Here is a 25,551-nt window from a genome sequence, read left to right on the forward strand (position 1 = left end):
AGCCTCTCCTATTTCAACAGTTTATATTTAACCCATCCACCAAAAGTATCAGGAGAAAATCCTGATGAGAAAAGAATTAGAATAAAATAACCAAAAGTACCTCTGGATTGAACGTGGTGGTGGTGCTGGAGGAACTCTGCAGACAGGCTTCCCTTTTCCCTTTGTCTCGCGCTTATTTATGGAACAGTTGGAAATAAGGGGCACAGAACTGGCACAATCTGATGCACTGTAATGGAGTATTTTGAAATATTTCATTAAATGGAATTATAAAACTTGAACTGCCACAACCTGCCTGCACTTGTACCTTTTTTAAAGAAAACTGCAGTATCACTTCTAAAGGAAAGGAAGCTCCAGGCAGCTTTTTCACGTTCTAATAGGAAGACACTGCAGATAACTTTCTTTTCCCCTTTTTAAAGTGACCTGTCGCTGCACTCTCTATAAAGATATGTATAAAAACAGATCATGTATGTACTGAATTGTTAGCCATCTTAGATGGGTAACTGGTTCATCAATGGGAATAAAAGAAGCCTTGTTCATAGGGCACTATGGCCACAGGTTTATTTTGCGAAGTCAGGTAATGATATGTAGGTGGCCCAACATCAACAATTGGCTTTGGTCACAGAACTGTGGCAGAAAGCTTTCAACTATTTGAATTGGAAAATAAATCACTTCTTTTTTATGCTGCTGAGCACTGGCAGTAGCCCAAAGACCTGCCTCCTCACCAGTCTTATGAAAAGCATCTAAACTAGCACAGGTCTCCAGGGTTTGATCACCTGGGCTGGAAATGGGCTCCTCCAGTCCTGGCTTCATCCTCTCTGCTCTACCAGAAAGCATCCCTAAGCAGGACTGGGCTCAGCCTCAGCCCCGGGGGTACCCGGAAGCAGCAGGGGAGCTCAGGCTGCCCTCTCCATGGTGGCACACAACCTTTAACCCAAGACAGAAAGAGATCCTGACCCAAGGCTCAAAGCCCCAGAGATTCAGCAGCAATGACTGCAGCAACGCTGCTCATGCTGTGTAAGATCAGAGCTGTGACAGTTATGATCAAGTTTCCCCATTTCTTCCAAGCCCTGAAGTATTTTAATCTAAAGTGTAGGCAGCTTTTAGGTACTGACTGAAGTGTCACTCTGCAATACGTGGTCAGTGCAAGAAAAAAACCCACTGGGACCTTGGGTGCCTTTGCTCTAGGTGCTCTCTTCCCCTCCCGGCTGCTGCGAGCTTCACTTGTGCTGCATTACAACAGAGACAGGAGGAGAGATTCGGCACGCCGAGGTCAGAAAGCATTTACTGTAAGAGAAGAACGTTCTGCTTACGCTCTCGTACGTACACACACTTTCTCTCTGATCTGCAGGGGGTGGTTCAGGTGCTGAGCTCTGGGGGAAACAGGCCCTACCTACTCACACAGAATAAACGAACCTCTTCTTGGTTTCTGAAAAGCAGCTGCCTTTTCCTCCCTTCTCCCTGACGCAGTCACTAGCGGAACAAAAAAATAGTGAATGTATTTAGACCAGAGAAGTATTCTTTTGGAATGTTTTGAATAGTCTCTAGAGCTAGACAGATTTTAACATATTTTTTTTATTAAATATGTAAAAAGATAAACGCAAGTCAAGTTATTCACATATTCAGACAAAAATCTACTCTACCATGCGACAATCTGTGGATAATGTAAAATGACTGATACATCTGAATAAGACTTTTTGTATCTATTATGCCATTACTTATCTATTTATAATTAACAATACATATGTTTACATTCCTTTCAGTTTACATTTAATATATAACCAAAGCTTTATGGTGTGCTATTTAGTAAAGGTAATTACAAATGCATATTAAAACCATAATGGAAGAATGGGTTACTCACAGGGGGTTGGGGGAGGGTGGGGGGGGAGGAGGACAACTCTTTCCCCTTTCAGAGCATCGCTCTCCCCTCAGCAACAGCCCAATTTCCAGTGCCCACGAGGTACTTCCTGCCCCAGCTCCCTACGTCCGTCACTTCCCCCTTGACACAAGCAGCGAGAGGGCTGTGGTCCTCGGACCAGAAGTAGGATATAAGGACATATCAGGGAATCGAGTTCAGCTGTTTTTTAAAATTATTTTGTTACTGTTGTTGTTGTTTTAAATGTGCTTTGAAGAGAGAAAAGGAGAGAGGCGCAACAGCCTGGCTACGAACCCTCCAGGGAGCTCAGCACCCCGGCCATGTGCACCTTGGGGAGAAGGTTTTCTCTTCGGGTGCTCTCCATGCACCTGCTCGAGTGCTAGCGGAAGGATGAGCTGCGGTAAGCAGAGACCGGTGCCGAAGAAACGAAGTTCATAGCCTGATCCCAAACTCCTTACCCCACCAGAAATCCCATGCAGGTTAAAGGACATTCTGGAGACTGGAAAAAAAATTAGTAACTGCTCTTGGGTTCAACAGGATTATGAAGAACTACCGTTTATTACAGTGACAATTGTAATAAGTACATATGTTCTAATAAACACAAATACAACGAAAATGACAATTCCCCCATTTGTGGCGATTCTCAGAAACACTCGTTTTGGAATATACACATTTTTATCATCCCGACCTTATCTGCAACCGATGGAAGCGGGAAAGGGAAGGGAAGGAAAGGGAAGCGCTGGCCTGCGGGCTGCAGCACTTTCACTTCATCACCGGGTAAGGAGTGAGGTCAACGCTGGAGGCAGCGATGGGAAACCTTCGGCCCACAGGCTCCAGGAACTCTTCCACTGAGCCGGGGGGTGTGATCACAGAACTGGAGATACCTGTCCTAATGTTTAACAGTGTTTTATGCGTCGTCTGCGGTGTAACACAGCAGCAGGGATCTCGCATTTAAGGAAGGGCCACTTAGCTGCAGAAGATCGATGAGGAGCAGAGAACTGTGCATGCGTATGTGGGTGCTGGGGGCCTGATGAATTGGAAACCTTTCTACGGAAGCGTAAGCTGGGAGCCAAACACTTTAGGAGACCAAGAAGGCCTACAATGATTTAGCTGTTCAACAGGCTTTTGAGTTTTTTCAGTGACTGCTGACTGGGGTGGGACTTCCATGTCTTCGCTAAACCGGTGTAACAATCCAGAATGAAGAAAATCAAGTGAGAGACCAGGAACACCGAGCATTAAATGATACTCAGAGGGACCACAACGTGCAGCTCCACGAGAAAAATAAGGAATGCTTTATACACTTGAAGATACTTCTGTTCATAAAATACCATCACTTGGAACAGGGCAATGGACCATGCTGCAGGGGAACGCTCTCACTGCGGACATCTCCAGGACGGACCAGTGCCGGCCTTGCCAGAGGAAGCTCAGCCAAGCGCAGACACCCAGGTCTGTGCCTCTCGGTCCCCCTCTGATGTCTGCTCTGTCTCCAGAAGGACTCCTCACTGCCTCTCTGTGCCTCGGGAGCAGAGTCAACACCCACAAGGTGTCCACTGCCCACTTAAAAGGGAGTTTCGGGGGGAGGGAGGTCAGAGCTAGTGCTGTTGCTGTTTTTTTGTTCCCCACGCCTTGCACTAGTGAGGAAATTCTCTTCCACAGTCGTATGGCTGGAGCAGCAGAGGGAGGGAAGGATAGCGGGAAGAAATGGCTGGCCTACTTTGTCCTCTTCTGAGGGGTGGGAAGCCAAGTATGACGGCAGAGATTGTGTCCTGCAGCTGCACTTGTGCCAAGGAGATTTCTCTCCTCCATCAGCACTGAGCTCTGCGGAGGCAGAGCAGAAGCTGGAGGCTGGGACTGGATTCCTCAGGAAGGAAGAAAAGCTGGGAAACGTCTATTGACTAGTCAGGAAACTGGGAGGGTTTTCAAAAAAACTTAAGTGGATGTCTGTTCCTCCAGAAATAAGCCAAAAAACATACCATGCAGCTTTCTAACAAGCTTTCTAACACAGGGGTTTAAATGTCTCCTAGTGAAACGGATGCTCTGCCTTCCATTTTGCGAAGGCAGGAAAGGAATAAGCGTGAGCAACACGAGCATTTTCCTCCACAACACACCTCACCGTTATGGCTTGAGTATGACTTCCACTGTATCCCTTTATTCCAATTGTTCGACCGAATTCATGCCCCTAAGGCAGATGTACTAGGAAACGCGAAAGCACCACAAAGTGAGAGACACAGCTAGTGGTACGGTACTTCTTGCCACACAAAATGCCAATATAAATATGTTAGAACAAGTTACAAGTGTATCATACTTAAGACGAAAAAAAAAAAGAAAAAAATAAATATATATACTTTTTTTTTTTTTAAAGAGCAGAACAAATCTCAAGCAGCCAAGTGGTGACGTTGCAGTGATGTACAGTAGGTGATGTAGCCCTACAACCTCTCGGGGAGATACACTGAAAGAAGACGTCTGCAAATGTGCCTTGGCAAAAGTATGGGTACAGAATGCAGTGGTTGGCTGGCACTCACTATGGTACAATAAATGTTAATGGCAGACTGGGAGTGAACTGATTTCAAGTTTGAGGCCACACACGTTCCGTTCTCCAGAAGAAAGTTCTCACACAAAACGAAAATTGTCAGAGACGCTAGGTGAGTCAGTACTCCTCCTGCTGCTGGGGCTGTTCATGGACTTGTTCTTCACCTTCATGCTCATCCGTGTGGCTCTCCTGCAGGGACAAAAAGACCCCAAAACATCCTTCAGAAGAAAGCATCTCTCACGTAAGCTTGACGCCCCGCAGCGCTCACCGCAGCCCGAAGCCTAACTGCTAGTTTTCATACCTACAAAATAAGCTGCAACCTGCAAAAAGCAGCATCCTGTTATGGGACAATAAAATGCATTTACTTTCCTTTTAATCAATGCATGTGCAGCAGTGATAATTCTCCAGGAAAAATGTCAGTTTTCAACATCACCCAGAGTTGATTCTTCCAGTAAGTGAACACTTTGAATAGCTAGACAGTGAGATGCTGTATCCCCATGTCCTCCCATTTTCAGTTTGTTCCAAGGATTTCTGAACCTGCCTGCCACAGTTTTCACACAATCCCCACTCTAGGTTTATACCACTAAATCGACAAGACACTTGTGCTATCACCTGGCTTAAAAAAATTAAATTCAGCCCCTTTTTGGTGTCAGATATACTCCTTTCCCAAAATGGAAAGGATGCTGGAGCAGAATGCAAAGGTTGCCAAGACAGTGATTTCTAGCAGTATCCAGAAAATATAACCAAAGACTTGCAAACACCTTTCCTTGGGGAAAAAAAAAAAAAAATCCTGAGCCCAGTATTCACTGATTTACAGAGCTACTGTTAAAAGCACTAATCACTGATAAACACTTCCCTTTTTACAAATGGTTATTAAGCACAGTATTTCCCAGAGCTGTCTCCCTGAATATACTTTGCTGCTGTGAACAGAATCCTCAGCCGAAAGGAAGGCTGGATCCTCATCTGTAGGTGATACCAGTTTCCAGCAGTTTCTGATCTTGAGACAACAGACCTGGTTATCCTGGGTTGGCCCAGATATATCAGAGCTCAAAGAAGCTGGCTGACTCTTAGGGCATTACTCCTGTACTCCCATTAAGTGCAGTTGCATTTACAGCTCTTCTCTCAAGTGGCTTACATCTTTCTGGAGCACGGCTCACCAAAAAGATCCCACACACCTACTCCCTGCCCTGCATTAGCAGCGCCTGGCTGCAGGCAGCTCCAAAGGAAAACACTTTTCCAAGACATTGAGCTGCCACTCAGAATGCAGCATCCCTGATGCACAGCACCGCTGCAGAGCTCCCTGGGGCTCACAGCAAGTTCTGTTAGAAGGGAGCAGCTTGAAGGACAGACTTTAACAAACTGACACTGCTGAGTCTTCACATTTGGGGTAACCCAAAAGGGAGGCCACAATGTGAGTTTTCCCAGAACAGTTCAGAGCAGCCTATGCCATAAGAAAATAGAATATTAATGTATCTAAGGGGCAAAATCAGGAGAAACATCAGCTCCTAACATTTGCTGACACAATGGAGAAATCTGGCTGTTTGCCACTAACAGAAACAGCCAAATCCCAAGCAAAAGCAAGCCTTTGATCACTGGGGTGGTATTTTCAGGTAGAAGCCACACGTGCCCCTCAGAACAAAGAGAGTTTAGTGCCTTAGGGCCTGGTGGGGGTAATGACCCAAAACATACACACACACTTGGCACGTAGTGTCAAAACAGCTTTTTGCAGAGTAGCTAAAAATCACAACTTCTGGGGTGGGCTGCAGGGGTGCAAGACTTGGGGAGAGCGGGAGTTTCACAGAGAGAGGCTGGCAGCTGTGAGAACGTGACCCTGACTTATGGGGTGAGAAAACCAAAGCTTGTTTAGCCACAGCGAGCTATGTTCCCTTAATCCCACCTAGCCTGACCCTCCTTAGGGGCTGAGGTGACCTGTTCCAGGGTACACCTGTTCCATAGGCTTTGCGTATGCGGCGTTTGAGATACACACCTATGAGGAAGCCCGCTCATGCAGGTTTTATAGGGAGGGACATGCTATCCTTTCACACATATAACAGGAAGAGCCTCCAAGCACAGGGAGCAGCTTGGGAACCTGCTCTGCGGCTCTGAAGAAGCCTCAGCTCCTCTCTTGCCAGGCTTACCTTTGATGGAAATGGCAAACCCTATGTGACTACCTCAGAAGTTGTTCTGAGACTGGGACACGTGCTTCTCCGTATGTACGGACTGTATAAATACGGGAAATGGGAAAGGCCAGAGCCACTATGCCCAATTACCTTGGGACTGTGGAATCTCCTTGAATAGCATCCCCGAATAAGGAAAGTAGTGGAAGATCTATTTAGAGCATTTATTTCTGGCTCAGATCACACGACCAATGGTCATCTCTGTCTCCCACAGTGAGAGGTGCTCTCTTTTGACCCTTTGATCTATCTGCCTGAAACCATTCAGGTTTGCCTGTAGACTGAAGAGCCAGACTTTAAAAAAAACGGCTGGGTGTCTTTTCCAAAAGCAGCAGCAGGTGTAGCAGCTGCCAGAGCAGAAAGATACATGGCCAACTGCATTTCCAGCAATCGCTTGGGAAACTTGACCTGGGCAACTGACAGATCAACCAGCAGCAATGCACCCAACTTCTGCACCAAGCGAACCAGGGAGAGCAAAAGCTTTCCTACAACTTTGCTTTATGCCAAGACCTACATGGCTCTGGGTTTCTTAAGCAGGCACGTATCCTTTCCTGGTTCACCAGTCTGAAGCTCTCCTAATGTAAGGCCACAAGACCAAATGCTTTACATACTGAGGCGTCAGTGGTGCCTACTGCAGTTACAGCACGGGGCTGCTTCTCCCCACCACCCAAATGCAACCGTTTTAAACACTGTTCTCTGTTAACTTTGCTGCTTTTGATGTGGGACTACAAATGAGAAATTTGCAATTAAAAACTACAAAGGATTACAGACTGATCAGCCAAACATTAAAAGTGACACCACCAGATACAGCAACAACCCTCTTGCATAAGCAGAGACATAATGATGAGGTTTAAAACCAGAACCATAATAGGGATGAGAAGAGGGAGCCTCTAAAGCCAAATCCAAATTGATTGGTATTTGTACTGTAAGACTCAAACCTCACCAAAATCAAGACAAAAAGTAATAATAGTGAAAAAAAATGTTTCAAAAATCCAAGCCTTTATTTAACTAAACAAAACAGAAGCTTATAAGATGGCGAGGTTGGAACTACATTGTAACTTGGAATTCTGAAAAACAATTATCACCACCCCCCACCTCTGACATGAACCTGATAAAAAAACCACTCTTCAATGCAACACTACAATAATCAAACCTCTGGAGAATTTTTGTAGGGCATAAATTCTATGCTTGCAGTCTGAATTGTTCTACACAGGATTCACCTGAAGCCAACAATGCTCGGAGACCTCTGAGCTACTACAACATGTGACCACTTAAAGTGCTGTCCAGAAGGGGTTTTTTCTTTCTTTTAGGAGGGTTAAATTAAGCGTAACAGAAAATTAAGTATAAAGGGAGACTTGTCCCCTCTGAATAAAAACAGTTGGTATGAAAAATAGGACATGATCTCTATGCCATGTTGAATACAGTAGATGCCCGTCAAATTACAGCTAGGAAGGGAGAGTCTGAGATTGCTATCAAGCCATTACAGAAAGCATGAACTGCAAACAGATTTAAGTTAGTCATAATACTGAAGCACAAGGTTTTGGGTCAGGGATTACTCCTGCACTGTGTGTGAGCTGCACTGCTGCACATCTCCATCCAAAAGAAAAGCTTCATGGCCACAGAATCATTTAAAAACGTCATAAATCCCCAAAATTAATGTAATCCTTCCCCCCACCACCACCCCTTGCATTGTACACTCGAGACACCCTGAAACAGAGATTAAAAAAAAAAATCTAAGCTGGATTTACAATGAATTCATTAGTAAGAAACTAGGAATGCTGGAGTTGCCTGTGATTTGGGAATTGAGGCTATTTCCCATCTGGGGACTGGGAAAACCAAACTGCTGTTACTGAGGGATTAACCTGCAAAAATACTGTGAGATACAGAATTTAACTTGGGGCAAATTCATTACAGAGAGAGAAAGAAGAGGACTGCAGGGCAATGAGACAACAAGCTCTGAAAACAAGAAGTAGGCAGGATCTGCATCAGCAAGGAAACCACAGTCCCTGGTTTAGTGCTAACACACTGGGGTCCTTCCTCAGCAAATTACAGTCCATTTGGTAAGCTGAGGAGGAAATGCCCCCTGGAAGATGATGAGATCAAGTCTCCCACTAAAAGATGCAAAAAATGCGCCCTCCTGCTGCAGTGACATACCCGGCCTCCAGCTGCGAACACATTTTAGATAAAGTCATATGTCATCATACGTAGTTCATGAGGAGGCAGGGATGATGCTTTCAACAGGGAAAGGCTTGGAGAGAGGAAGCAGATAAAACACTGTGATGTGTGCTGAAGTATAACATTTGGTAATGTGTTCTGCCAGTAAGGAAAACTGCAGGAAGAGAAGCAACAAATGTGCTCCTTGGCAGGGAATCGCTTGCTATTTAAGCCAACAGACAGGCAGATGTGGTAGGGGTATGGGGAGAAGAGGGATTCTTTTGGCTTTGCTTCATAAATAAATTCATGTTCTCTCTGACCAATATATACGTGTGTGTGTGTGTGTGTGTGTGTGTGTGTGTGTGTGTGTGTGTGTGTGTGTGTGTGTGTGTGTATGTGTGTAATTCTTTTAGCCTGTTATCATGTGCCTGGCAAATTTGTCTTATTGTTTATGCCTATGAAAACAATGGTTTCCTCCTTTTCCTCTCCAGCACTCACCCTGCACTGATGAACAAATCCTCTTTCCCCTGTCACTTCTCATCTGGGCAGTGGCCCCTGTCAGCAGCAAGCTCTTGTCCCTCTTGCACCCAACTTTCGTTTACGCTCTACTAGTCTTTTTTAGAGAAGCACGTGAGTTAGTAGCTGCTTCGGCACTACTTTTGAATATAAAATGCAAAGTCAGCTGACTACTGCTGCAACAGCTTTCTGGGAACAGATACAAGACAGCCCGTGGTATCACAGCTCTGCTGAGAGATTAAGTTGATGCTCACACGCATCATCCGCTGGAGAGTGACGGGTCAGTCATCAGTACAGAGTGCACAGGGATTTAGTTAACGTGAATGGGAGTAGTTCAGCTAAATCTCCACGGAATCATTATATCCCTAAACGTGTCTGAGGAATTTAGCCGGCACCCGTTGCCGCCTCTTGCTTTTGTCCAGCGTCTCCGAGCGCTAAGACTGAGGTGCAGTGACATTCTTGCTTAATCTTGCAGACAATGAGTCTCTGAAACTTAGGTAACAGGGGATTACTGGGTTTGTACAAGGAAGAATTTTGCCTATAGCAACAGGATGAAAAACTGCTAAAGAGCATTCCCTCTGTAGATACAGCTACATATTTGGCCACCTGTACGTACTACGACACCGCCTCACGGGCTCAGGAAGGGTCACGGCTACAGGCGCTGAACAGCAGCTCCGCCAGAGTTGCCGGGGTTTCTCAACACGTTAAGGAGCACGAGGGGAAGGTTTTATGCAGAAAGGCCGAAGAGGACAAAACAAAACTAACAGAACAGAACCATGTGAAATCAATTTAAGATTGTGACACACTGCTTCCCCTTTCAGATCAGCTTCAGCGAATGCAGAGTACAAAACCCACACCAAAGCAGCCAGAAGCAACTGGCCTCCCGGATCCCCTCCCCAGGCTGAAACGTCCGCTGTTTGCAAAGGCAAACTTCCTTTTTGGGGGAGCAGGCATGGAAATCCTAGCTGCTACAGATCTGCTGACTGAAGTACAGGACATGATCCAACACTGTGCCAATAAATTTTTATGAAATTAAACTGTTTTGTCTAAATGAAAGAAATTAAGCTTCAACTTACGTGTTCTTCTGAAGCATAAAGGACTTCCATTAGCCGATTGACAAGGTCATTATTCTCTCCCCCGTGTTCTTGGCAGAGAAGTTCAATCTCCCTTAATTTGCCAAAGTAGAAATCTCTTTCCTTCTCCACGCCTTCAAGTGCAAGTTTTAATGAATGTACCTGCAATATAAACCAAGGTGCATCAGTTGAGTTGCACTACAGAAAAAACAACTCTGTCTAAAATTATGCATGCTAAACCATCTTAAATATATATTCAATTTTATAGCTTAAAATGATGCTAGATTGAACCTTATGCAATAGACACCAATAAATCAAGCTCTCCCATTACACCTCTTGAATAAATCTTAACTTTGATCCTTAAAGATCAATTTTCTCAGTCCTCTTTTATATCAAACCCAAAGCAGCAGTTCAGGAATCAGGGCTAATTAAGACTTGGCTTCTAACAAAGCTGCCAGAAGTGTCATTTAATGGTAATTAATAAAACTTTTGGCTCACTACTTGCATTACTTTGCTTGGATTAATGTACAGTTGTTGGGAAACCTACAACATCTCCTTGCCAAAAAGTATGTGAATCTCGTAGACAAGCTCGCAAAGGGAAATGGTCTAGTTAGGATATTAAAAGGCCTTCTCTGGTTGCAAAAGTGAGTGCTGCTGTGTTGCTTTTTTCCCCCTCTCGTCTTTTCTGCCTCTGTTAGAGACCTGAATTTTGGCACCCTGACGCTGTGACTAGCTGTGCCACTGACTTTGTGCTCTAACGTACCGTTTCTATCAAGAAATTCTCTCAAATGCCAAATATCTTTCTCTGTGCAACCTTGTTCACAAGAGTCTTCAAGCTATATTGTCAGTCTCAGTTTTGGCACCAGGACTGCTGCAAATCACTTATGGGCAGCACAGCTGCTAATGATCAGGCTTCATATAAATCACAACAGATGTTGCAATATATTTTTATACATAGATAAATATATATACACCACACCAACACATATTTAAAAAAAAACAATTTTGTGGTAGTGTAATAGATAAAATTCTAACAGGTTGCAGGCAGTCAGGATAACGTGTAAGTGGCTCTCAAATTTGGAAGACAGCAATGTAACAACCAACAGAAATAATCAGAGATGAAGCTGCCTACAGTAAACACGCTGACCCCCGTCATGTCCAAAATGCAGCTAAAATAGCATCCACATTTTAGAGCCTGCAATTACACAAATGCCTTCCTAAATAAAACAGGCTAAATAAACCAAAAATCGCATCAGACTACATTTCAGTGAACTGATAAAATTTAATAGAAAGCTCTGCATGGCCAGTTCTGCTGCAAGCTTATTTATTCCCCCCACTAGTAAAAATACCAGCAGAGTTCAAACAATGCTTTGACAGCCTCGTAAATCCTATCAGCTCATTTTTCCGTAACTGCTGAGCTAGCAAAGCCTTTTTCTGACCCTTGATTGCACTCTCGGGGCTGTCAGACAGCAGAAATGACCTGTGAACCACGGCTGGATCTCAGAGCATCTCATTCATGTACTAACCTGTTTCTCACCAGCACTGTTTGACATCCAAGTCTTCCCTTGACAGATGATACAATGACCAGTCACCTTAAAGTTAGCTATTTATTCAGGGAAGTAGGGATAGCAAAATGGAACGGGATTTTCCACTATTTTGGTCTGTAGATGAAGCCCTCACAGATTTAAAGCCCATCTTCTGGATCTGCAGCAGCGTATTGTTTGGGAGGGACACCTGCGTCCCGACAGAACAACGACCTGATTCCAGGTCTTTTGCTCTGTGCTTGCTAGAGCTTGGGAACACAACACACTTCAGCTGAAACACTGGCAGCTCATAGCTCAGACTGTCTCCCCTCCTGACCTATTTACCACGAAGGCATTCTCCTGCCTTCAAACTATAGGCTCACTCTGCTTTAAGAAACAGAATCATTACACTATGTGCATATGCACGTAGTAAATTAACTACAGCAAACAGTAAACACTGTCACAACCAAACACACTTTTCTTCAGTGATGTAACAGTTACTTGTGACATATTAATGTGGGATTTTTCCCTGGTAATTAGCACATCCACATGCTACTTTTTCCTGCTATGAACGTGCCAAAAAGCATGCTTGCTGTATGAGCAGCAGTGCATGTTAACTCCCATGCTCTGTTCTTGCTCCTGCACCAGAAGTACCCTCAGCAAGTTTGTGGATGACACCAAGGTGAGTGGTGCAGCTGACATGCTGGAAGGACAGGATGTTATCCCGAGGGACCTGGACAAGCTGGAGAAGCTCATGAGGTTCAATAATGTCAAGTGTGAGGTCCTGCACCTAAGTTGGGGCAATACTCATCATCAATACAGCCTGGGAAATGAAGTGATAGGGAGCAGCCCCGCAGAGAACAACTTGGGGGTGATGGTGGATGGGAACCTCAAATGGGCTGACAATGCATGCTCACAGCCCAGAAGGCCAATCGTATCCTGGGCTGCATCAAAAGGATTGTGGCCAGCAGGTCAAGGGAGGTGATTCTACCCCTCTACTGCGCTCTTGTGAGAGCCCACCTGGAGTACAGTGTCCAGTTCTGGAGTAACCAACATAAGAAGTACATGGAACTGTTGGAACTGGTCCAGAGGAGGGCCACAAAGATGATTGGAGGGCTGAAGCACCTCTCCTATGAAGACAGGCTAAAAGAGTTGGGGTTGTTCAGCCTGGAGAAGAGAAGGCTCAGGGGAGACCTTACAGCAGCCTTCCCATACCCGAGAGGCCTACAAGGAAGCTGGGAAAGGACTTTTTAGAAGGGCGTGTAGCGATAGGATGAGGGGAAATGGTTTTAAATTGGAAGGGGGTAGATTTACAATGGATATTAGGAAGAAATTCTTCACTATGAGGGTGGTGAGACACTGGCACAGGTTGCCTAGGGAAGTAGGTGGTGGTTGACCCCTCCCTGGCAGCTTTCAAGGCTGGTTTGGATGGGACCTTGAGCAGCCTGGTCACCTGAGAGGTGTCCCTGCCCATGGCAGGGCGGTTGAAACTTGATGGGTCCCTTCCAACCCAAACCATTCTATGATTCTAAGTACTCCTGTGTTCTCCAGTTCATGGGTGCAGGGGCAACAGTTCTTACTAACCAGTCTTTTCCCTAGTGGCACTTACTGGTAATATGAAAGCTCACAGGACTGCAGAACCAGGTTGGAGATTAAGCGTATACGGTAGACAAGCAGCCAAGATGGTGCTCTTTTCAGAAACTACCTATATACCAGCATACAGTTAATGGTCCCTAGGACCATTCTCCATGTCTCCTGGTCTGTGTTGTCTCCTTAACTGCACTCATAAACTCTCAGGGAGAGTGCTAGCTGGCACAGACCAAAACCACAGCAGGGACCACTCTAGCAATTTAATGTTCTGGGTAATTGAGTTCCAGTGCACAGTGACATTCCTTGGAAGTGTTTAATTTACTAGCACAGACCAAAGCAATAGCTAAGATGATTTTAAGAGAAACTCTTAAGATTTTTGGGAACCATCAAACTAGCAAATGATGGTTACAGCTTACAATAATTGCAAATAGCATTTTACCATCCCTGTGGTAAGAATGTTCAGATGTTTCAAGCTCCCTTAGCTGTCCATCCATGAAAGGGCTGAAAAGAATTATCTGTTACAGCCACATAGAAATTTGATATCCACAGAAACCATTCGATATTTCATGACATTGATTACAATTCATGGTCAAGACAGCTAAGGAGTAAAAGTGGCTGTTTTCCTCATCTCCCTGGTTGCTGAAGAGTGGTAAAACCAGGCAACTGGGCTCTTCCAGCACGTTCAGACTAGGGGTTAGAAAAACCTGGCTCAGAGCTGCTTGCAGCATAGCTTTTTTGGCTCATGTTATATGCCCAGGGTGCATAAGTAGCCATTAGTGGGAAATGAAATACCAAATGCTCCCAGCATTAAAGAAAAAAAAAAGTAGTGCCTTCCAGACCATTCTAGCTGGAAGATGTCTCCTAAAAACTAGCTATTAAAACACCAACTTTTCAAATGCTCAACAGTTCTCCTCTTTGGTGATGGGGGAAATCATTAGTTTTCCCTGGGGGTTATTTGTATATAAAGCTTAAAGTTTTCACACATGGAACGTGCTAGGAATACATTAGCAGTGGATGTGATAGTGACTGCCTATTTTAGTAAAGATCAAATATTTTTATGTTGCTCAGACCCCAACCAACTCTTCCTACTGAAGCAAACACGTTCTGACTTCTGAGCACAAGTGTCAGGGTTTAAGTTGCATTAAGCTGACATTTGAACTCCACTCTCACAATGATGGAAAAAAAATACATAAATCCATGAAATGTGTATATACACATCCATTTCTTGTGCAACATTAAAAAACTTTTCTGTTACAGCAACAATGAAAAGCCCATTTGGGAGGCTGGTGGACCCTGTTGTGTTCTCTGCTTCTCAGACTGATAACCCTGAGTCCGCAGCATGCCATGTTTGAGATGTGGCTATCCATCCGCCACCTTTAAGTGCATAATAGTAACCAAGAATTTGCAAACAGTGCCCCAGCAAACCAAAATCTTTGCTGTTCAGGTCAATGAAAGCCTGAAATTGAAATGCTCTTAATTGTGGAAAATTATACTTGATCCAGAATAATGACTTCTTCCTGAATGCTGCTGCCAGGCAGCTCAGGCTCCGAAATACGAGGTTTTTCCTTTCCATCTTCCCTTGTTGAGGACAAATACAGGGCTCAGGCCTCATTTATACTAGCAGCATTTACACCATTCTGGCACACAGTCCTGACCAGATGCAGATATTTATTCAAGCCCAGTGCAGGCATTCTTGCATGTCCAGGAATGACAGAGTGATGTAAAGCTCCATAGCATAAATGAAAATTAAAGCCCTTTCATTCCTAACACTAATTTTGAAGCTTTATTAATTATATTGCAGAACATTATAATATAACTAAGTATTCTTTCAAAGGTAGATCACATTTTTAAATAAAAGATTGCCCTCTTAATTCTTTCCTTCCAGAAAGCAGCGTGCACTGAGTTAGTCTCTGTTCAGCTGCAAATCTCTAACACTTTGGTATTACAGACAGGGTTGTTTTCTCCACAATGACACATTAAAATGATTTATTTCACATTTTTAATGCACAGGAGCAAAGACACTATCAGGATTTTTCCTATCCAAGTGACATATTTCAAACAAATCTAATAAAAATATCATACTTCACCAAGACTTACCTGTCATCCCTAAGATCAACTTTTTAAAATACTAGCAAACAAACACCAGTCATCTCTGTCAGACGTTAATTTAAACAACAATTCACCTTTTTTTTTTTTTCCAGCTGAGACATTTCAATCTTTCATCCCTTCATAATTCTGGAGACCACCATTCAACAGCAGGCAATATTACATTTCATGCCTGCCTGTGACAGTGAATGCATCTAATTTTATGCCTAAATCAAATTTACCTGTTCGCTGAGCTGTATGACTTGAGTTTCCAAATCTTTATCTGATTTGGATGCTGAGCTGCTTGGTGCAGCTTTTTTTGCTGAAGATGGGCGAGAAGGTGTTGATCCTGGTTTAGAAGCTGGACTGGATTTAGCAGCACCTGAAAAGCACAATAAATCAAAAAAAAAATTAAGATTTATCCCCATGATAAATACTTTCCTATTAAGCTGGTACAGAAACAAAGGTATTCATTTCACAGACAGCCATTCTCTCTGTCACTTCAAGGTGACAGCGGAAGAAGTTGCGGTGCTGCTATACCCTGGGAAAGTAAAAAACACATATCCACATAGCAGTTGCACTTTGAGTTTGCTGCTGAGAGTGAAGTAACTCTAAAACTACTATAATCACCAAACCAGTATAAAAAGTTCCCTTAGAATTGCAGAATCAGAAAATCTCCTGATATGGAAGGGGCCCATAAGGATCATTGAGTCCAACTCCCGGCTCCACACAGGGTCAGTCAAGTCAGAGCATGGGACTGAGTGCAGCGTCCAGATGCTTCTTGAACTCAGCCAAGCTCGGTGCTGTGGCTACTTCCCTGGGGAGCCTGTGCCAGTGCCTGACCACCCTCTCAGTAAAGAACCTCCTCCAAATATCCAACCTAAACCTCTCCTGTCTCACTTTCATACAGCTCCCTTGGGTTCTATCACTGGTCGCCAAAGGGAAGAGATCGATGCTTGCCCCTTCTCTACCCCTTGTCAGGAATCTTGCAGCTGCTTTCTGCTTTTAAAAAAAATATATCATTCATAGAATCATATCATAGAATCATAGAATGGTCTGGGTTGGAAGGGACCCCAAGGATTATAGAGTTCCAACCGCCCTGCCACAGGCCTACATCTAGACAAGGTTGCCCAGGGCCCCATCCAACCTGGCCTTGAACACCTCCAGGGACAGGGCATCCACCATCTCTCTGGGCAGCCTGTTCCAACACCTCACCACTCTCGCTGTAAAAACTTCCCCCTAATATCTAACCTAAACCTTTCCTCCTTTAGCTTTAGTCCATTCCCCTTGTCCTGACATTATCTACCCTTTTAAAAAGTTGATTCCCCTCCTGTTTGTATGTTCCCTTCAGGTACTGGAAGGGAGGGAACGAGGTCCCCCCACAGCCTTCTCTTCTCTAGGCTGAACAAGCCCAGCTCCCTCAGCCTCTCTTCGTAGGGGAGGTGCTCCAGCCCTCTATTAATAGACCCTTCCCTCCATTAATAGAGCCTTCCCTCCATCTAGCCCAATATTTTGTGTACAGATCTATCTTTAATTCTCCCCCCCACCCCCCCCTCCACCACCCACCCCCCCCACCCCCCCCCTCGCCCCCGGAGAAAGACAGACTTGGTAATTCCAGCTAAACTGGGCTTTCCTCATTTTCAAGTGTAAACCATCCCAGAGACAATGGCATTGAAATTCAGACAGTGCACGCAGAATTAAATCCATCGGTGCACTCACAGTTGCCATAGTGACCAAGAGATGAGTTTTGATCTGCCTAGGTTTTGCTATTTGTCCTTAATTACCTGCACTGCAAATCTGCCAGAAAACAGAGCAACATCCTTACCAGCAAAACCAGCAACTGACTGGGGGGCACAGGGACCCTTTCTCACAGGCACTCTTGCTTTTTGCCCAAGCAGAGGCACCTTTGTGTGGTAGTTTGCAGTGCCTTCACACCAACCTCACAGGCAGCTTCTCAAACCTTGCTCCACCTCTCTGCCTTTCCTTGTTGCTGTTTGATTTAGTGTCTCAGCCCCAGCACACAAGCACCTGGTCATGGCAGCCCACCTTGCCTGGGGCCCCACAGGCCTCTGACTCACAGCCCCTGCCTTATTCCCACCAACTAGGAACGCATCTCAGGTGCAGTGTGTGTGTTCACAGCTAGTACCTGAATTGCTTGGGTTAGGATGACAGAACAAAAACCCAGCCCTCTCTCTGACCTATTTTGGTTGATTTATTAAACAGGCATGTGAATCAGAAGTCCTGCACCCATGTGTTTCGCTGTTTCTTACAAAGTACAAAATACAGCTGTCTGGCTGTGCTGATGGGCTCCATGGCCATCCTCCACTGTCAAATGCTGCTGGCTCTGAAGCCTGGGCCACACCGGGTGCAAGAGAAAGCCCAAATCCAACAAGCACCCAGCTCCCAGCGCAGCTCTGAGCTTGCAGGTCACCACTTCCAGAGGGATGTGCCCCAGCTTTCTCAGCAGCCACCTTCTACCCCACACCTCGCCAGCTACTCCTGCCATAGGGCTACTTGATGTGCAGTGCACTACAAGTTGCTCTTAGTTGGCATTTCCACAATGCACCCCCAGTCTCAGGCAATGCTTTAATAAAGAGATTCATTGTAAAACCAATGTTTTAGGAGGCCGTCACTAGGAAGAAATTAGAAGGCGGCAAGGAAAGAAGGAGGGGAGAAAGATGACTTGGGAGGCTGCCCATATGACCAAACTGTGGAGCTCACATGGTCTCCCTGACCTAAAACTGGGTATGGAGGTCCCTTGGAAGAGCTGGAAAGCGATGAGACAGGAGAGCAGCAATGTGATTCAATGAAGCAAGCTTAGGCTTCTCTGATATAGTCTGTAACAAGCATCTCTTTCTGTCTCTGCAGATAACTCTGTATTAACTGGATCACCTAATGCCGACAGAACATAAACAACTTGGTAATTCAGTTGACCTGTGTAAAGCATTTCTGTGCAAGATGTCCAGCCTTCTTTCTGTGCTCCTTAAAATGAAACAGATAAGGATTTTTTTTTTAATTAAATTGGTGACTCCAGTCCATAACTTTTATGTCTAAATTCTTAAAATTACATACACAAACTCATGTCTAGCAGGTTTCAGATACAGAACACAGATTCACTAAGGCTGGGGAAATTTAATGTCACGAACATCCCTGCAATTAAACAGCCTTTCACATCATATTTACATTAGCAACAAACAAATCTTTTGTGGAAAAACATTTTAAAAATATTTTAAAAAAGATCTTATGTTGCTATTTCTTTCTTTAGGCAATTTCATAAACTTCAGCACCTCACCTTCATTACATGCTTTTCATATTTTTTTTCATATTTTGACTAATCAAAAAAAGCCTCTGCTCAAAAGCAGGATCATTAAGATGCTCTCAAAGCCAGGAAGACTATTTTCATTTGGATTAGCAGATAAATGGAAGAAAACTGCTGTTAAAAATATGCAAGATAAACACACACAAGAAATAATCACTTTGACTACAGAATTTTAGTTGGGCCTCGAATTATTAATGAATATTCGTATCACATGAAACTGCAACAGTTACCTATACAGCCTTTACAATGATACATATATATATACTAAACCAAGGCATCAACATTTATTCCTTACTGTATTCTGCACCTGCAAGAAGCAGTTCAGGATAGGGCCTGAAAATTCAATGTTACAAAGCAAGTTAAGGACTTTCAGATGTCAACCCTTGGCTAGTCAATACAGCTCCGCTGCTCAACCAACTACCCTTCTCCTACTTGAAGAGTTTCCCTAGGCAGCAAACACACACAAGGACAGGAGAAGCTGCTCAACTTTCCTAGGGCAGCCTTTCAACTCTTCAAAATTACTCCGGAGGGAGGTCAGGGTGCAAGACCTAAGCAAGGCACGTTGTGTAGCCATGGCATATCGCTTGCTTTCACACTCAAGAGCCCGGTGAAGTGAGCTCATTCTTTGTAAATTGGGATACTGATCACAGAAAGCCAAGTCATTAAGTGCACACCTCTTTTTTAACCTGCAGAGAGAGTTAAGGGCAGAACAAGCACAAATATTTAACCCCCAGGTATTCCCCCTAATTTACAGCCGAGATGCCCTCCTGGAGCGCGTCGAGCAAACTCACATCACCATCGTCTATGGACAGAGAGGGCTGGCTAGCACCGATATCACCGTCCTGTATTTTGCCCTTTGAAAACAAAAGAGCCTTTTGAATTTCTACAGCAAAGTATTACTGAAGTCCAGACAAATCAAAAGAAATCTCCTTTTGCTTTGCTGCTCAGGATCTTACGCGAACATGATATTCCAGTTTCAGTAACACAGATAAAACCCAGTTAAATAACCAGAACATTTCAGACAGTATCAGCGACAGCTGGATAGAACTTAATTGCAACAGAGAACGCCTGGGGATTTCTAATTTAAAATTTCCTAGAGGAAAAGAAGAAGAATAAAAAAAAAAAGGCTCTACTGCACATTCATTCTGAAGCATCAGTTTTAGAATCAGCTCAGAGGTAAGCCTCCCATCTCTAACAGAGGCTTAACTTCATGAAAGAATTAAAGGATGCTGGTTGGTAGAATAGTGCTAAGTAGTTGAGACAGCCAGATATGTAAATAGAGATGGAAAGATCTTGGTAGACTTAATGACTTTGCTATTGAGCACAATGGCTTTGCAGTCAATTAGTGCAATTGTGGAGTAGGTCCTAATGCATTGCTCAGAGGGGCTGTATAATCCGAGCAGCTTAAATTCCGTCCACAGTGTGCCTTCTGTGAAAATATTTATATAACCCATTTACTTATCCTGAGAAAACACAAAATTTCACACAAATATTGCATATAGAAAATATCTAATACCCAGCTCTTTTCACTGACCACTGAGAGAACAGCACCATAAATGTTACCTGTTAGCAATCTCTCCTCAAGCTTACAGCTGATGTTCAAAAAAAAAACGTTCAAGGCCCCACTCCTGGAGGGGAACAGCTCCACACCCCAGAACATACTGACAGCCAGCAGCCTGGAAAGCGGTGCTGCAGAAAGGGACTAGGGGATCCTGGTGGATGCCAAGTTGATCATGAACCAGCAAGGCAACCTCCCCTCGCAGCCTTCTGGGATACATGGGGAAAAGCATTGCCAACAGGTCAAGGAAGGTGATTCTCCCCCTCTGTTCAGCACTGTCGACACACATCTGTAGTGCTGGGTCCAGTTAAGAGCTGCCCAGTTCAAGAGAGACATGGGCATACTGAAGAGAGTCCAACAAAGGGCCATGAAGATAACTAAGGGACTGGACCACCTCACGTTTGAAGAAAGGCTGAGGGAACCGGGACCGCGCAGCCTGGAGAGGAGCAGCTTGAGGGGGATCTTAAGCATACCTGAAGGGAAGGTGCAAAGACTGAGACAAGCTTTTTTCAGTGGTTCCCAGTCAAAGGACAAGAAGCCCTTGGCACAAATGGAAACATAAGAAATTCTACTTCAACATAAGAAAAAACTTCTTCAGTCTGAGGTTGATCAAATACTGGAACAAGCTGTCCAGAGAGGCTGGGGGGAGGTGTCTCTATACCCTTGGAGATACTTATAACTGGACTGGATATGGTTCTGGACAAGCAGCTCCAAGTGACCCTGTTTGAGCAGAAGGGTTGGACTGGATGATCTCAGAGGTGCTTTCCCACCCCCACTCTTCTGTGAGAAATACTCTGATTTTATGTCAGTGCAGGATCCAACTAGATTTTTTTGGGGGGGGGGAAACGGTATCACAGCTCCTTCAATTAGCACCTGGAAAACTGTTTGCACCCACCCATACAACACTAGCAGAGGCAGTTCAAATACATTCACAGCTGAAAGACAAACTATTTTGTTCTTGCACTGAAATAAGTTAGATGGACCAGCTTTGAAATGCATTGCAGTTTTCTCTGTGCTGCTCCAGAAACAATTGCTAGCCAGTCCATCGTAATTAAATACATGCCACCCGCCCCGCTCCACAGTCTCAACTTCACTGTTCCTTTTGCTAAAGTTTTACAAACAGATGTAGGCTTCTGCAATTTAAAACAGTGGATGTTTGCACTGTGCAGGTTCTGGGTACAACAAAGCCAGGCTGTGAATTTCAGGTCACTTTATATCACATGTGCAGTCTTGCAGACAAGAAACCTATTTTAACGTTTGGGGAGAAATCTTCCTTGAAGCTATATGAGTAATTAGTATGACATCAAATATTTGTGTAAAATTCCCAGAAAACATGTGGGTGAATACAGTTGAGGACGTGCGTGAGGACGGTGTGGAAAGCAAGGGAAGAGCTGAGCAAGCACAAGACCGCATGACCACTGCTTCAGTGGAATTTGGGAATCACTCGCAGTACCTCTTCAGTCAAATTAAAGGATATCATCAAATGAACATTCCTGATTCATGCCACAGAAGAAAAAACAAACCCACCAAGAGGCCACAGAGCTAGCAGTTTCTCCACAAGCTAAAGAACAACTCTCCAAAACAAATGAGCAATGAATTAACAAATGAATAGATGAATTAATATTCACACATGCTTATTGTCACGCTTATTGTTACACTGGGATGCAAGAAACTGCTCGATTTATGGATGCTTACTGGCATCAGTGATGACAAATGATGCTTAACAAGAATGAATTGCACCCCAGATAAAAATCTGACTTGACTTTCAGCATCCCAACATGCTAATTATTTTGTGGTACTATCCTCCCCAGGGTGGTGGGACCCCTCTGTCCCCTCAGCTCTCCATACCTCCACTGCTGCTGGCTGCAGAAAAACCTGAGGGGCCTGACATTTAGCATTACTGCCAGACAGCAGCACAAATACTCAAAACTGAAACACCTTTTACTGATTTCAACAGAGCAATCCAAGCAAGAACATACAATGGTGTCTACCTGTAGGATGAAAAAGTTTTGTTGATGGCATGACACCCTCAGGTTTGTCTTTAACAGAAGGAGATTTGATAGATGGGAGCTAACCACAGCCTTTTCCCCATCATAAATGAAGACTGGTGTTTAGATTTAAAATGACCAGCATCTTAATGGCAACTATTAATTGGTCTCAACCAAAACCCCTGTTTTCTCTAGAAACATCTACAAGCACACAAGCATCCACCCTCTACAGATGAAAAATTGCACACAGGCCTAACAGAAGAACACACTTTAAAATTTGAAATGGTCTTAGAAACATGGGATTTTCTAAAATTCAACTGTTTGCTTAGGTCTAAGAAGAAAGCAATCTCAAGAGGAAAATATGAAAGAAAATATGTGAAGAAATGCATTGTCAAAAATTTGAGCAACACAGACGTTGGAGCCACACCCGCAGCACTCTGAAAATCAAGACAGCAATTTTCACCACTGTTTTTCAAACACAATCTTGTTCTAGAAAAAAATTTTCTGGCTCCCTCACTGCAAGAAGCTTTGTGGGCTAAATTCTCAGGCTCAGAGGGTTTAAAAATTAAACTCTCCTCATGCTGGCAGAGGGGGTGTCTGTATTAAGGCCGAGCCACTTTCTACCTCCTGGGTCCGCACTGTCACTGCACATGCTGTTCCCATCAGCTGGTACAATTCCTTGGCCTCGTATGAACTAGGCATAAAAGCATTTTCAGCTTGTTGCCCCACGGCTCTTCCCATCTCCAGCTCTGCCACACTGTCCTGGAGCAACACATCACCGGGAGCAGAGGTTGCCAGCCTGGGGAAAAGGGTGCCGTGTTTTGGGGGGGTGTGTGGGGCAGGGAAGCAGCATTACAAGGAGTTCTCTAGTCCCCCAGGAGTCCTAATCGTATCACCAGCTACTAAAACAAAGACTGGTTTTGTCGAGTATTTTTATCCCTCAAAATTAATTTATAGCACATCTGCCACAGTAGGATATACCATTTCCCTAAAGAAAAATCAGTATTTTTCCTGCATAATTGGCTCTTCGATGACACACACATTCGTGCACAACACAGTTCATTCTGCCCTGGTTATTTTCCCTGTCATAGCATGAGTATTTTTAGCCCTCATGTGATCCTCCAGTATTTTCCAGCGCTGCTTTAGTCATCCTGCTCTCACTGAATATTTCAAACTACAACATCTAACAGCCTTCAGATCTAAGAGCATTTGCATTTCTAGCTCGCACGTAAACAATCAGGTTTATTAAGCTGTTACCAGTGCATTTTTGACACTCCACAGCCATACACCAAGCAGGGCTTCACGGGGATTTGCTCTGACACATGGGGATACTTACATAAGGCACTAAGCTAAAATCCCGACAACCTGATCACTATTTTCAATTTGATCAGATGAAGCTTTTTTCTGTTATTTTCCACAGGGAGCATTAGAACTGGCACAAACAGCAGCGCCCTAATATTTTAATCCCTTACCATAATTTTGACTCTACATCTGTGGGCTGTTTACCGACCGCTGCATTAGAGAGGAGCGGAGGCTGTAGGAGATCGAGAGGCGGCGCAAGGCTGGCAGATGGCCTTGTATCTAAAAGCAGCTGTGGTGCCCTTGGCAGAGAGCCGGCAGAGGTGGTCTGTGCGGCTGGCTCCGCTCCTTGAAGGATGAAAACATACCCCTCCTCCCAGCAGGGAGCTGCGTTTACCTGGCAAACCCTTGCTGCTCCCACCATTGCTAGAAGCAGCCTTTCGCGTGGGCTACCGAAGCCATCCTCCCTCCGCAGAGCCGCCAGCTTGGCAACAAATCGGCTCTGTCTCTCAAGGAAGGGACAAGGCAATGCGAGGGTGGCACAGCAGATTAGTCCTAAGGACCTATTTACGCTTCCATTTCCGAGCTGCATTATCCTTGACCCACGCTGACTCCTCAGTCGGATAGCCTTTGGAAGGGGAAGGGCCATTGCTGTTGGGCTGCTCCAGGATTGACACCAAACCCAAAGGATTTTCAGATTTCTCGTTTTGGTTTGTTTTAAAAGCATTTAAAAATAAAGTAAAATAAAATAAAATGAAGACCACACTGGACATTTGCAGAGCTATAGGTAAATACCCAGGCATGGGCACGGAAAGCGGCTACCATGGGTCTTGCCAAGATTTAGTGTCAGATTAAAACACCAAAAATAATTCTAATTCGTGGCAGCTACCTTTTGGGGTAAGCCTTCAGAGAAGGCTTTAGGGATTTGACCCCTTTCTTGTTAATCAAAAGACATTATCTTAGACTACCTCTGAAATACAGAGTTAGAAGAGAGTGTTATAAAGTAGTTATGAATAATTGAAGAGATCAGCACGTCTTAAATCACTCAAAAGCAAAGCTCTGCTAAAAGGCACTGGAAATGTTATGCCATAGAACAACAGGAATCATCTGAAATGCATATGAATTTACTAGTAGCTAAATAAATTATTCCTTTAGTAATCTATATATTTCATCATTTTGAATAGGCGTATTTCAAGGTCTGTCAAAACCAAAAATATAGTGAACAGGTACCCATATGTCTACTTGCTCCTGACACTAAACAAACAGTAAGTGCGTACACAGATGCATGTCCACTGAACGCTGTTGAAAAACTTTAGGATTATACTGAAAGATCTTCTCAGTTCTTTATTTTCTCTCACTATTGTTTCTTTTTGTTTTGTTAATGAACTGAAACAAGACAGTGCTAAAATTTCAAAGCTTCAGTGTTAATGTAGAGCAAATCACACAAATTAAAAGTGACATTCAAAAAAATAAAAAAGAAAGCATACAAAAAGAGGAAAAGCTCCTGTGGCAAACTGCTACAGATGCTGGCAAATGCTTGCTGCACTGGCATAAGAGGTTATTGCATCAAGCAGCTCACAATGTTTACTGGCCCCACAACAAAGTCAGTAGAAACAAAGCCCTGCCCAAAACCTCAGCCATTTCACTGAATAACAACAAAATAGTCAACATAAAAGTTATAGATAGCAGCTTGAACCGTGCCACCTGATGCTGCACTTACTCATGGCTAAGTATTCCCTCTTTGTGCTTGTATCAAGGAAGACAAAAGTCCAGATGGGGAAGGGAATTCTTAACCTGCCATGGGAGAACTCACGAACTCACGTGGTGCATTTGCCTTTTTAGTACAAATGGCTGAGCTTGTTTTACTCA

General features: G+C 44.1%; 1 protein-coding gene across 3 annotated transcripts in view; it reads right to left on the reverse strand.

Moving 5' to 3' along the window:
- Positions 1–1,568: 1,568 nt before the first annotated feature.
- The window catches only part of MAPRE2 (microtubule associated protein RP/EB family member 2), a 62,270-nt gene continuing 38,287 nt past the window's right edge, over positions 1,569–25,551 (reverse strand). For 2 of the 3 annotated variants that reach the window (XM_084280037.1, XM_084280035.1), the window contains 3 exons: positions 15,761–15,900; positions 10,324–10,482; positions 1,569–4,592 (listed from right to left, as the gene is read on the reverse strand). In XM_084280037.1, the coding sequence (XP_084136163.1) occupies positions 4,521–4,592; positions 10,324–10,482; positions 15,761–15,900 (371 nt within the window). In that variant the 3' untranslated portion in view covers positions 1,569–4,520. The remainder of the gene's footprint in view (positions 4,593–10,323; positions 10,483–15,760; positions 15,901–25,551) is intronic. The other variant, XM_084280036.1, reaches the window with a different exon arrangement.

The sequence above is a fragment of the Gallinula chloropus genome (genome assembly GCF_964237585.1).
Source record: "Gallinula chloropus genome assembly, chromosome: 2".
Taxonomy (NCBI): Eukaryota; Metazoa; Chordata; class Aves; order Gruiformes; family Rallidae; genus Gallinula; species Gallinula chloropus.